The 14,616-nt window shown below is 37.9% G+C and overlaps 1 protein-coding gene across 7 annotated transcripts in view; it reads right to left on the bottom strand.

The window, feature by feature from the left end:
• The window catches only part of LOC136858186 (uncharacterized), a 115,033-nt gene that overhangs the window by 1,415 nt on the left and 99,002 nt on the right, over positions 1-14,616 (bottom strand). For all 7 annotated transcript variants that reach the window (XM_067137546.2, XM_067137549.2, XM_067137545.2 and 4 more), the window contains exons 10-11: positions 10,858-11,181; positions 9,129-9,320 (exon numbers count right to left, since the gene is read on the bottom strand). In XM_067137546.2, coding sequence (XP_066993647.2) covers positions 9,129-9,320; positions 10,858-11,181 — 516 coding nt within the window. The remainder of the gene's footprint in view (positions 1-9,128; positions 9,321-10,857; positions 11,182-14,616) is intronic.

Raw genomic sequence — 14,616 nt, 5'->3', positions numbered from 1 at the left:
GCCTTCTGCTTACGTAGCCTTCTCAACCCTATTTAAGATGAGTGCTAAACACGGCTCATCATTCATTCTGTGAATGTGCCATGGAGCTAAACTTCGCATCATCTGCCTGCTGATAAGGTAAGACACTGTCTGACTGATTTTTACCACCTTCTCTGGGGATACTGTCACTACTAGGCCACTATGTATTCCTAAAGCTCTTTCTACTTCTATCTGCTCAATTGATTCTTTCTATTCAAGTAGCACTTTCTACCTTGCCATGTTCTCTAGGCATATTTTCCTTCTAATGCAGACAGGATAGCGCAATATTGTGGGATGTTCCCCAGCCAATAAATTGTTCTTACACTAATCGCACCATGTGATGTTTCAACTTGTTTGCTAAGAACTGCATGCTCTGATCAGTGGGTAGGGGATGCGACTTCATGCGTCCTTCACTTGTTTATTTTGTGAAGGTGTTAATCCTTTGGACACTTCTCTCGTGAGCTGGACTCCTATTTCAAAGAAAAGTGTAAAGTGCTTTAGTGATGTGATTAATCATAAACTTACATGAAAGTCTAGGCATAAAATTGATTCCTACACTTAACTCATGCAGTCTCTACTACGGCCAACTGTTTAAATGATTTTCCTTTCCATGACATATGATTGTAAGATACAAATATTTTGTAAGTACTTGTCTTCAATATTAGTTCTTAAGCTAGACCTTTCTGGCTCATTTTGATTTAGCTTCTGAGAGTACCTGAACATAACCTAGTCTAATTAAAAATATATATATTGTGCTAATCTTTCCCCTTGTGGAAAAAAATTTGTATGATCATTCAGAATTCCTTGCCATTAATGCAATTTATTTTTATTTGTATTACTCACTCCTGGTTCTTACCACTTTTTGTATAACGTTTGCTGATTTATAAGTTGTGTATATGCCTTTTCTGTACTTGTTAGGATTTTGTAAAAATCCCTCACACCCCCAACTCCCCTTTTTTCCTTCCTTCTTTTAATTTTAAATTTTGTTGTTATCTATGTGTACACATATCTAAATTCATAACCTTATTGTAAATATGCTGGTCGTGAAAGCTTTTCTTGTTCGGCCCTTGAGGACTTTTATGTCGACAGGTTGTTCTTTCTTCATTTTTGAGATCTTGATTGTTATTTACTATCTTTGTTGTTACTGATACACAATCTATGTTAAATCCTCTAATTTGAGATAGGAATATACTGTATGTAAATATATCATATGAGCAAACATCATAATTTCTTTATTTTATTTTTTTACTTATGGTAAGAATCAGTAGTAGGTAAATAATACTTTTATTATAACATTTGCTGATTTATAGGTTGTGTATATGTCCTTTTCTGTACTTGTTAGGATTTTGTAAAAAAAAAAAAAAAAAAAAACTGCCCCCCCCCCCTCTTTTAACTTTAAATCCTGCTATTATTTATGTGTACACATATCTAAATTATTCTTGCAAACTTATACACTTATACTCGTTTGAACCATCTTCAGTGAAATAAGGGGGGTTAAAGTAATCTACATAATATAAGCCAAAAATGTGCTAATAACATAATGAATGAACAAAGAGACAGAGAGACAGAACAGAAAGAGACAGATGGAAATAAAATCACTAACAATATTTACATCACTAGATGGAGCAATAACTCACTAAGACAAATACAGTGAACAAAAGGTTAATATAAAACATAATTGAAACCTAGAAATGTGCTTTTTCTTTTCTTAGGTTTAGCACATTTTTTGGTTTCAATTATGTTTTATATTAACCCTTTGTTCACTGAATCTGTCTTAGCGAGTTATGTATTTATTGCTCCATCTAGTGATGTAAATACTGTATATTGTTTTTGTTTTTATTTCCATCTCTCTCTTTTGTTTCATTTGTTCATTCATTATGTTTTTAGCACATTTTTAGCTTATATTATGTAGATTATTTTAACCCCCCCTTATTTCACAGAAGATGGCTCTAACAAGTTGAAATATGTTTGAATTTCATTGCTCCATCTATGATGGAATTTTTGTATTGAATTAGGAGGATACATTTAATTTTTTGCTTTGTAAAATGAAAACTGTCAATACGGAATGATTCTAATTTCCCGTAACAGGAAAGGGAATAAATAACTCGTTGTTTGCTCACTTGCCAAAAGGTGGCAGATTTATAAAGAATTTACCATTAGATATTAAAGGTCATGCAACAGTTATTTATTCTAAACAGAACTCTTATTAGTATTATTTTAAGATTTTATTTGAGTTCTAAAGTTTTACCAAACCATCTTGTGTACCACTGGTTGAAAAATGCTGATCTAATCTAACCATCCGACAAATATGAAGTTCGTTCTTTACTGCTGCTGGATCAGAAAGATCAAGTACACTGCAAAAATTTCAGGCCAACCTGAAATAAAAATAATAATGAATACAGTAGATGCATCGTTCCCGGAACTGTCATTTTCCCGTATCCATTGTTCAATTTATTTGGGCCCAAAAATGTTCCATATAAACCAATGTTAAATTTTCCCGCATACATAATTCTTTGAACTATCGTTTTATCGCATCGATCATCAAAAAAATATTTTCCTCGGCCACAATTTTCCTGCATGGATCGATTGCACGTAAGAAATATATACGCAAAAGTTTTTGAATTTAAAGAGACATCTGATAGCTGAATACTCTAGCATATAATAGCAGCAACCTGTTAGGCCAGAATGTATGAGCGATTACGAGTTGTTAGTCTTGAGCAAGGATCTCGTAGGCTAGAGTGCTGTGCGCAGGTTATTCACGCCCAACCTCACTACGAGTCTCTTGGCGCCAGCGCTTCTCCTCGACTCACTAACCAGTCCCTAGAAGTATTCTTATTTACAAGAATTAAAATGAAGGCACTGTAAAACTCATATTTGCCACCATTTTCGGTGTTGCTATTGGTTGGCTAGGGCTGCCTGCTCCGTTGAAAAAGAAAAAAACCGCGCAGTTTAAAATAGTTACAGTTTGCGCCATGTACATTTTAATTAGTCACAGGGTTATTAATAGCGTCGTACCTTGTGATGTGTGTGGGATGCTAGAGGCCTGTTGACCACTTTGTTGCGCCCTGCCCAGTTGTCTTGTTACAAGCCAGACCTAACCGTTGCCTACGAGATATACAAGGCCGGGACATAGCTACTAATTTGCCGCTGAAAAGACGGCCCGACCGTGTTAACGGTTTGGCCGCTAGATGTCAGGTTTCTGTTCTGCTCTTAGCGGACTTTAACATTGTCATTTACAGAGTAATTGTGATGTTATGTTGATTAATCTATTAACTTGGGTCTGAAACAAGTTCCATTGAGCGCCGTTAAGCAAGCAAGATGCTTCAAGGTGAGTCTCGTAAAGTCGGTTGTTTAAAAATGATTTCTTCTTATACAAAAGCGTAACTTCATATTTTAGCCAGATTTTGTTTGAGTCTTCCAATGTTGAGGACTATTTCGATGTTATTTTTACGTTAGTTTTAAGGAAATTTGGAGTTAAATTGTGTATTATACACTGCTTAAGAAAATCTATATCCTTGCCCGGTTTTGCGACCTTGATTTTAAGTCCCATGTAATGATGGGCCTTTGATTTTGCCTGGTAAGCTGTGCCATCTAAAGTAAAAAGGATGTAAAAAGGAAATTGAGTAAAATATATACCTCCGAAAATAAAATGACAACCCCTAATAATAATAATAATAATAATAATAATAATAATAATAATAATAATAATAATAATAATAATAATAATAATAATAATAATAATAATAAAAGTTCTTTTGTTGAACGGAAACAGGTCCTTAAGCTTAAAAAGAAAATCAAGGATAATAGCCTTATCATCACTAAAGCGGACAAAGGGAATATGACCGTCATTATGGACAAAGACGAGTACATAAATAAAACAAAAGACTTTTTTAATAATAGTTCCTTTTCTATAGTGAAGAAAGATCCTACCCAGCAAATCCAACGTCATTTAAAAGAAACCCTAAAAAACTCCTCATTTCTTTTCACCGATCAGGAAAAAGCAAAACTTTTACAACATGAATCCGGGTCTGCCCACTGCCAAAGCACTCCCTAAGATCCACAAAGCCGGTGCCCCAATCTGCCCAATTATTAACTATAGGCCTAACCTGCTTTATAAACTTTCTCAGTTCATTCAGAAATTCTTAAAGAGCAACTACAGGTTTTTGTCAAATAAATCTGTAAAAAATACTATAGAGCTGATCAAGAAATTAGGTAACTTCGAAATACAACCCCATTATTCCATCCACTCATTCAACATTACTAATATGTATCCAAGTATTAACACCAAAATATTAATTCCCATCATTGAAAGAAATCTAAATACACACAGTTCCCTAAGCAAACTTGAGATCCAAGACTTCATGAAGGTCCTGAAATTAGTAACCAATAATAACTTCTTTATTTTTAACAGCATCCTATATCAACAGGATGGACCGGCAATGGGGTCACCGTGTTCGGGGATCTTAGTGGAAATATATCTAGATTTCTTAGAACATACAATAATTGACAACGATGACACTTTTTCTAATATTCTATTTTGGTCTAGATACATTGATGATACTTTGGTAATACTAGACAATTGGACTACTAGTGCTACCTCTATTGACAACCTCAACAATATAGATCCAGATATTAAATTCACCCTCGAGTCGGAATCCAACAAACAAATTAACCTTCTGGACCTCACGATAAGCAGGCTCCCATCCTCCCTAACATACAGTATATATAGAAAACCCACACAAACTGCTACAACCATAACACAGGATTCCACACATCCTCACACACAAAAATGCACTACTTGTAACAGCATGGTCGACCGCGCATTTAAAATACCAATATCAAAAACAAACTTAAAGAAAGACACCATCCGCTCCATTGCCAAATTCAATGGATATAAAGACTGTTTCATAGAAAGAATAATAAATAAATTCAAGCATCGACTAAATACAACGTTAGAAAAAGAAAAACCCAACCCTTTCACATATTCTACCTTCTTTCAAGGAAAACGTTTATAGTGTCACCAACATGTTTAAGAAACATAATATCAAGATATCCTTTCGTACCAACAATAGGAATGTTGAAATAATACACAACTCTAACACAATAAACAAAAATAACACCTTCTTGAGGTCAGGGGTATACCAGTTTAGTTGCAATAACTGCAATTCCTCGTACATAGGACAGACCAGACGAAACTTCAAAATCAGGTACACAGAACACGTCAGGGCCAACATATGCATGACGCAAAACATACTTTTACCACCATAGACCAAGACTTGGAGATTCTCAGGACCTTAGGAAAAGGCCCTCTCCTAGATGTCACAAAAAATTGCTTCATACACCTCGATCAGTTTTTCAACCCCAATTTAAACTGAAATGAAACTTCTGAGAAACCCAAGGTTCTTTACAACTTCCTTATTACGGATCTTAAAGATGTCAAGTTTACAAGAAAGCGTTCGATCTTCCACGCATTACATAACACCCTACCTTACTATACGTCTCCACCGCATAGCCCTCCAGACCCGTCCCCAACACTTCCCCCATAGGCGGTTCCTCTCCAAGTCTCTCCCTTCCTTTCCTCCCCTCTCCCAACTACCTCTACCCACAAACCTGCTCCAGTTGTCAACTCCTCTCCTGGCACGCTGCGGTAAGGTAGGTCTCACACTTTAACTCTCTATACCTTTGCTTCATTATACTTGCCCTTTATAGAACACTATATTAAAATCAGCTCTCCATTTTCTCTAGGTTTCATGTTCGGGTTGAACTGAGGAACCTCCGTCCCACATATCATCCTTGGACCTACATGTACACTAAAAACCACCTTCCGACGCACATAGTACACCCTCAAGATAAGAAGACTATGCAACCAACAGTGCTCAGATTCTTGCTCAGTGCTGTATTTCTCTATGAATAAGATACTTATCAAGATTTTAATGTGTTCATAAAGTTTGATCATACCAAAGCACACTTTACAGAAACTGCCTCAACTCATGTTACAATACAAGACTATTATGCCGCAATCCTCAGATATTTTATATGAACTATTCTAAATGTGTCATTATATGATTTTTACCTTATATGTGTGTGTATTGTTGCTATATGTGAATTTATTCTCTTGCTTGGTTTTACGAAAGGCTGATGATGACACTGAAAACATGTCGAAACCGGTACCTTCATAATAATAAAAATGTTGTAATATAATTTATGTGCAACAGAAAAGGTGGATTTCATTACTTTTGTGATTCTCAGTTCAATACGGAAGGGCCATGAAGTTTTTAACTTTAGATAATTCCGACAGTTCGGACGCCGACTTACGCATTAGGATTCATCTTGGGTAGAGCTGCATTTTCATTAGCGTGTAGATTGCCTATCATGCGACAACTTGAAATTCCTGCACCTGGTTTCGGAGGCCACACGCCATCAATATTATTATTATTATTATTATTATTTCAATATATAAGACAGTCATTGTCATGATAATAATCTTCATAAATTATTGTGCTGAAACTTCTCAAATGGGCTGATGAACTTATAATACATTGACATATTGTTGTAATGTCCCAATATTTGAAATAATATTATTATTATTATATTTACATGCCAAAAATTCCCAAATACAGTACCCATATTTTATTAATTGCTTTCCCCGCATTTATCATAATTTTCCCCCTCCCACTTGAAAAACAATGCATCGAGGTTTTACTGTACATGGGATGAGTACTGTCTTATCTGGATATCCCCTTGAATCCAAGCTATCAAGCTTTCAATGGAAGACTCCACAATCTCCTACAATTAAGATGACAGGGAATGTTAAGAATGTAACTAACAGCATACTAATTGTTGCCCTCAACATGAATACCAACGGGACTCAAACCGGCTGACCATGGTGTCAGACCATAAAGGCGTCCCATTCCATCGTCGCCATAAGACCTATCTGTGTCGGTCCGACGTAAAGCAAATAGCAAAAAAGTAAATAAATTACCTGAAAGAGAAAACATTACACCTGCAAAAGAAATAACTTAATTAAAATAGAATGACAACATCAAAACATTCTATCAAATCACACTCAAATATTTAGAAATAAACACTGTGAATGAATTTATTTCTTGGCACTAAATGGGATAGAGTGGTTAGCTCTGTGTGTGGCCAACTTTACTCCCAAGAATTAATCTGGTACTCATTTTTGGTGTAGGTTAAGTGAACCTCCAGAAGGCCTGGTTATGGTCATAGGATAAGCACTACTGTGTGCAATGATCACTTTCTTGTAATGCAAGTTCTTCATGATTGACACACATCAGCTGTGAAGGTCAGAAATCATTTGCAACAACTTTGGGGCACGAATAGTAAGGAGGAACTTGTACGAAGTGGATTTAAAGTCCAAGAGGCCCACCACTGGACCTCTGCTTACATGTGAGCACCGTGCCTCTCGGATGCAATTCGCCAATGCCCATTGAAACTGGACTGTGGAGCAGTGGAGCTCAGTAATGTTTACGGATGAATCCAGTTCTGTTTGGGGGCACCAGATGGAATGGAGAGAGTAAGAAGAAGGTCCAGGGAATGTTATTCACCCTGTACTTTCTCTGTAAGGACACCGTTCACTGAATGCTTTGTGATGGTGTGGGCTAGGATTACCACTGATGCCGCACGGAGCTTGTATTTATCGTAGAATGGAAGTTTGACAGCCCACCGATACATCGAGGAGATTTTAGTGGATCACGTGGTGCCTTTTGCACCTGTCATTGGCAAGAACTTTAACTTGATGCATGACAGCGCTGGCCAACACGTTGAAGATTGTGTAGTGAGTACCTGGATGAAGTCGGAATTGAGTGCATTGTGTGGCCTGTTCGTAGTTACGATCTAAACCCCATAGAGCATGTCTGGGATATGCTTGGGAGACGTGCTAAGAGTCGTTCCCTTGACCCACTGGCTCAACTTCGGGCTGCGCTCCTGGCAGAATGGGAGCTTATACCACAAGAGAACTTTCGAGATTGCACCCTGAGCATGCCTGATCGAATCACAGCTGTAAGTGCAGCTAGAGGTGGTAATACCTGGTACTGAGGCAATAGAAAACATGCGGGCAAATGGACTGCATATGAAATGGTGCAGAGCTCCAGATTTTGACATTCTCAAATTCGTGTTGGTGGACTGCTGTGATTGTCATGATAATAATCTTCATAAATTATTGTGCTGAAACTTCTCAAATGGGCTGATGAACTTATAATACATTGACATATTGTTGTAATGTCCCAATATTTGAATTTTACCAGGTTTCAAAAGGGCTAACATAAAATTTTGTCTGAAATACGTAGTGTTTCGCTTTTTTTTGCCAGTGAGTGTAGTTTAGCTGTCAATATGGAAACATGAAATTTATATTTTGTGGTAATAAAAAAATTATTTAATACATATCAATTAATTTATCTTACATATATAAAATATAGACCAAGTCCGCAGAATAATTTGTGAACTTTTTGCGCTGGTGAAGATAATGTAATGGTGTTCTCAAGATATGTACGGCAGATTAATTGATATATATTAAATTGCTTTTACAATGTTATGATTACGAGTACTAGAATGCAACATTACACACAAGGCATACACAGTACAAGCTTTGTTCCAGCAGTTTCGATGGGAGTTATGGCTGACACAGAGTCCGGATCTTGCACCATGCAATTTCCATATGTTTGGCAAACTGAAAGAACATCTGGGTTCCAATGGTTCCAGGACCGAAGAGTGGATTTCTATTATCAGGGAATTGTACGATCGGTAGAACGTTTCAATAGGTGTTTACAGAGACTGGGTAACTATGTTGAAAAATCTTGTGGTGTATATGCACTATACTGTATGAACAACTTCAAACAACTGGGGACCAAGGAGCAGATTTCTATCGTCAGGGCACCGTACGATTGGTAGGACGTTTCAATTTACAGAGACTGGGTGACTATGTTGAAGAATGGTGTGGTGTATATTGCATTGTACTATGTATATAAACATTCATCGACCTGCCTTACTCATGTATAACTTATTTTTTGAAGGGACCTCATAAAACAGTCAATCCTTAATAAAACAAATTTGAAAATCTCATCACTCAAACACAGAAGTTAGGTCCTTACCTGAGGATATAGATTCATGGTTGAGCACTGGATTCTCCAGCACAGAATCAGGAAGAATCACAACATTACTAAAGGTCTGGCCACTGCTTGCCAAGCTAACACTGATACTAGCAAGTGGTTCAAAGCTTCCTGATGCTGTCATAACAGATATTGCTGGCTGTGTGTGAGTACTTTCAGGCACATTTGTAATCACTGGAAAATATTTGAAAGAAAGAAAAAAAATAAGAAAAGAGAATTTTTCTGGTAGATTTTTTACAACAATGGTAGCACCGACAATTATTTCATTTCAAATACCATCATTATATTAGTGGTGGTGGTGATTATTGTTTTAAGATGAAGTACAACTAGGCAACCATCCTCTATATAACACTAATCAGAGGAAAATTGGAAGGGATCCAACATTTCGAAAAATGAAGATATCGGCCAAAGGAAGACAAGGGCCACGAAGGGCATGAATATGAAAGACTCTCTAGCCCTCGCAAACCGAATAGCGTCGGGGTCGGAAAAGAACAAGAGTTGACCAAGGGAGGTCGGATAGGACAGATGAAAGTGAGGAGCCTGGCACAAGTGGAAGCAATGCCAGGACTCAGCTAAGGGCCCCGTGGTTGCCAACCCACGCTCCAAAGTTCAGAGCCTCTAGGGCCCCTTTTAGTAGCCTCTTACGACAGGCAGGGGATACCGTGGGTGTTATTCTACCGCCCCCACCCACAGGGGGATCATTATATTAGCATGAACTGACTGGTGATATGAATGCATTATATGCATACTGTATAACAAACATTAAAAACCACAAAAGTTTGCAATGTATATAGAATATTGACTAAAAATAATTCCAAACGGTAGTGAAAATTAGCAATATTTGTAATATAGCACCAGTACACAATTGGTTCACTGCTAAAATTTAGCATGTTAGAATGACAATGGAATATTTATAGTAAGTATGTCTACTCATTAGTCCCGTTTCCTAGTATGGGGTCGAGGATGAGGCGAGATGAAATTGTATGGCATGTTTTTCTACGGCTGGATGCCCATCTTGTTGCCAACCTTAACTGAGGAGCTAATTAAGATAAAATGAATGAAGGTGAATGAAATAGGGTAAGGAGCTGGAAGGAATTAGCTGTAGCCTATAAACAGGAACTGTCCTCTCACTTGCCTGGAAGGGACAATGGGAAACCATAGAAAACCATTCTCAGGACAGCTGATCGTGGGCTTTGAATCCACTCGTCTCCCGAATGCAGAGCTTGGCTTCACAGTCATAGCATATTAAGACGTGGGACCACTCTGCTCGGTAATGGAATAATTACACAACTAAATGGAAATAGTTTATGGTGTAGATTTCTTAAAAGAATTCTGATTAGTGTTAAATAGAGGATGATTGCCCAGTTGTACTTCCTCTTAAAACCATAATCACCACCACCACCACCTCTTAAAAGAATCATGAAGAAAGGCTGAAGTTTTCCAATATGCAGAGACAGGATATCAGTTTTTTGAAATAAAATGTAGATATATTCTAAGCAGTGATTGATTAACTGATCTGAGGTAATTGGTCTCTCCAGGTAGAAGCTCTGGCAAACACTAGCCTACATAAGGTACATAAAATGATGACAAAATTGAACCTGGAGAAAGGAACTCAACAGTAGCTTAACAGACCATGGAAGCTTCATCTCTAAGCTGTTATTTTCTTATTCTGTGAGATGTAGTGACTGGTTTGACCAAGAAATAAACATACCTGAAGATGTGGATGAAGGGATTTCCACAATATGCAGTAACTGTTGAGAATTCATATTAGGTGCTGATCCCAAGTTGGTTTTGGGATCTTGACTTTGTGATGGTTCCTGAGTAAGTTGAAGTTTCTGTTGCTGTTGCTCTAATAGTAGTTGTTGACGGTCAAGTTTCTTTTTTAACTGAAGAAGCTTCTGTCTCTGGTTCTCAAGTTGCCTTGAAGCTTCTTTGGGATCCAACAGCTGCAATTCTGTATCACTGGGGATGTAAATGTCAGGAAAGTCACCAAGACTCTCTTCATCTACACTGTTGTCATTCTGGTACTGTTTGTCTGAGGAAGTTAATCAGAGTGAGATTATGATATCAGTTGTAAGAAACTCAAAAATATAGCCTCAGATTAATGCAGAACAGAAGGAAAAACAAGGATCATCATGCAAAAGGATAATATACAGTTTAGTCCATTATTTCAGAAGATGGACAAATTTACAATACAATGAAATATAATATACAGAACTAACTGATTTTTACACTCTCTCTCTAATAGTTTTGCTCACGACTGAGTACAATGACCTCATACATGTTGCAACTAGACTGGTATATACTTTGTGATATTTGATGCCATCTCTTTTCACTTTTGACTCCGTTAATTTATAACAGTTATAAACTACATATAATATATTGGTATTATGTATTTTAAACAAACTTTCATTCCAAAAATTGATTTATTTAAGTTTCATGTTCATTACTTAAAAACACAAAGCAAAGCAAAGCAAAGCAAAGTCATCTTTGTACAGGCCATGCAGGCCTTTGGAGTGGTGGAAGGTAAAGGCTTCCACTATCCGTAACCTCGGCACTTGATGGGGTAGAGTGGTTAGCTCTACGCCCAGCCGCCTCTGTACCCAGGAATTAACCTGATACTCATTTTTGAAGTAGTCTGAGTAAACCTCAGGGCCATGTGCACCGCCGGAAGTGAAAATCTTGTTTCTAAAATTTTACGACTTCCTGATGGGGATTCAAACCCACGTCCTACCGGGTGAACCGAGCATGCCTTTACTGCCTCGGCCAGGCAGCCCCTTCATTATTTGAAAGGACCATCAAAATTCATGAACATAATGAACATAATTCTTTCTAATTTCAACTTCATCCTAGGTATTAGTTGTTTTCATTTTACAAACATTCTTGTAGTACTTGGTTATGTTTCAATTTTCACACTTCTAGTCTCCTTTCTCTTCTAGTATTTGTATAATCCTTCAATCGGTCCAGCTCCATAGTGTTCAGTTGAGAAGGCCCTGGGTTCAATTCTTGGCCGGATCCAGTAGCGGCGATTAGGGGGGGAAAGGGGGGCAGCCCCCCCTCCACTTTCTGGAGGAAATATTACATTTTATTACATTTTAGTCGGCTGAAACTAGGAATTATTAAAAACAAGCAATTGTACAAGCCCTAACTCTTATAAGCTAATTCTTTATTTTTTTTAAAATTATTAACAAAATTACTAGCAGAAATACGCACAATATGTTGTTGCTGTATCTCGCCACAGCAAGTAGTGGAGACTTTGCATGTGCTGTGAGAAACGGTAGCTGGGGTATATTTTTTAGCCAAGGTCATAGACATTCGCCTGGCAGTCTGTTAGTTTCTTAGTGTGTAATCAAATAATAACCGTATGAATTGTATGAAGTGTGTTTTTTAAGTAAGGTCCATTTTGTTGTAGACACTAGTAGTTCGCGCACATATCGCAACAAGCGTGTGCGTTGTGTACCGACATGCCTCGGGAACAACTGTGCTCAGTTTCAGCTCTGTAGCTAACCTGTACGGTTCTGTTCTGTGCTTTCAAAATGTTTAAGACTATCAACTCGCCTGCCGCATGTGAGGTTCGGTCAGTGATACGGTTTTTGTCAGCAAGGAACCTGTCTGCTGCAGAAATTCATCAACAGACTTGCGAAGTGTACGGTGATACTGTTATGAGTGAAAGCAAAGTGCGTAAGTGAGTAGGACAATTCAAAGATGGCCGTGACAACGTCCATGATGAGGACCGCTCCGGTCGCCCTTCTTTGATTACAAACGAATTGGTGGCTTCAGTTGAAGCGAAGATTCGTGAGAATGGGCGCTTCACAATAACAGGTCTCTCAAACGAATTTCCTGATGTGTTGAGATCAGTGCTTTACAACATTGTTTCTGAACACCTAAAGTTTAGGAAACTTTGCTCTCGTTGGGTCCCAAAACTCCTAGCAGAGGACCACAAAAACCAAAGATTTGAGTGTGCGATGTTCTTGACTCATTATGACGAAGAAGGTGACGGCTTCTTGAGTCAGATTGTAACTGGAGACGAAACATGGGTTTCGCATATCATGCCCGAATCAAAGCAACAGAGCATGGAATGGAGACACACACACTCGCCTGTAAAGGTGAAGGCCAAACAGACTCTGTCCCAGCGCAAAATCATGGCATCGGTGTTTTGGGATAGGCATGGTGTTTTGTTGGTCGACTTCATGCAATGAGGAACCACTGTCAATGCAGAAGCATACTGCCAAACCCTGAATAAGCTACGCAGAGCGATTCAAAACAAAAGACGCGGCATGCTGACAAAGGGAATTGTCCTTCTCCATGACAATGCAAGACCTCACACTGTAGGTCAGACCCGCGATTTATTGGACAGTTTCGGTTGGGAAGTTTTAGACCACCCACCCTACAGTCCTGATCTTGCGCCGAGCGATTACCATTTGTTCCTCCACCTCAAACATCACCTCAGTGGCAACCATTACAATGATGACGACGACGTGAAAACGGCAGTGAACTCTTGGTTATCGGAGCAGGCGGCAAGTTTCTATGAAGAAGGTATTTTAAAATTGGTTACGAGGTATGATAAGGGTTTGAACAAACTTGGCAACTATGTCGAAAAATAGGGTGAAGTATGTACTTTCTGAAAATAACTTTACTTTTTTGAAATAACCTTTCGTTGTGTACTTATTTTCAAACGGACCTTACTTAAAGAAACACGCTTTTATAATTACGCCGCACTTCTATTTAAATGTAATACATGTGTAATATTAGTCTTTTGGTGAAAGTTTTATTGTATAGTATTGAATCAAAATTTCAAAAAAACAATTATTACTGCACTTAAGTCAGTAAACTGTCAACCTTTACCTCTCTGTTGAAATACGCTCACAGAAAATAAGAAAGTTACATCTTTTTGCTTTTTATTTTATCCAGTTTTGATGTACATACACCGTCGCACTCCCTCCTCCCCATCTGCTTATCTCACAAACCCGGGAACTTCTTGTTGTCTGTACAATTTTTTGCCGCCCGACTTCTAATTCCCAATCGCCGCTACTGGCCGGATCAGAGAGTTGAACCCTAAATGGTTAATTCCCTTGCTTGGGGACTGGGTGTTTGTAATGTGACCAACCCCTCTGCAACTTATAGATCACACACAACACTATCCTCCACCACAGAAAAAAGAAAGCATGCAGTTTCCTGCACATGGTAGATGCCACCCACCCCTATTGGAAGGTCTGCCTTACAAGGGCTGCACCCGGCAAGCAATAGCCATGCAAAATTATTGTTGCTATTATTATTATTATTATTATTATTATTATTATTATTTCCTTCAATGTTATAATTAGCATTTTATGATCATCACCAAAAGTCGTAGCTGCAAAATATAGGAGTTCTTTGTATTTGCCTTCACTATCAAAGTTTTAACTCCCAATCTACGAGGGTAATCCCAAAAATAAGGTCTCCTATTTTTTTATAAATACAGAACTCTGTT

The sequence above is a fragment of the Anabrus simplex genome, chromosome 1 (genome assembly GCF_040414725.1).
Source record: "Anabrus simplex isolate iqAnaSimp1 chromosome 1, ASM4041472v1, whole genome shotgun sequence".
NCBI lineage: Eukaryota > Metazoa > Arthropoda > Insecta > Orthoptera > Tettigoniidae > Anabrus > Anabrus simplex.
The sequence above is the reverse complement of the archived record's forward strand: the minus strand, read 5'-3'. Positions and strand labels throughout refer to the sequence as shown.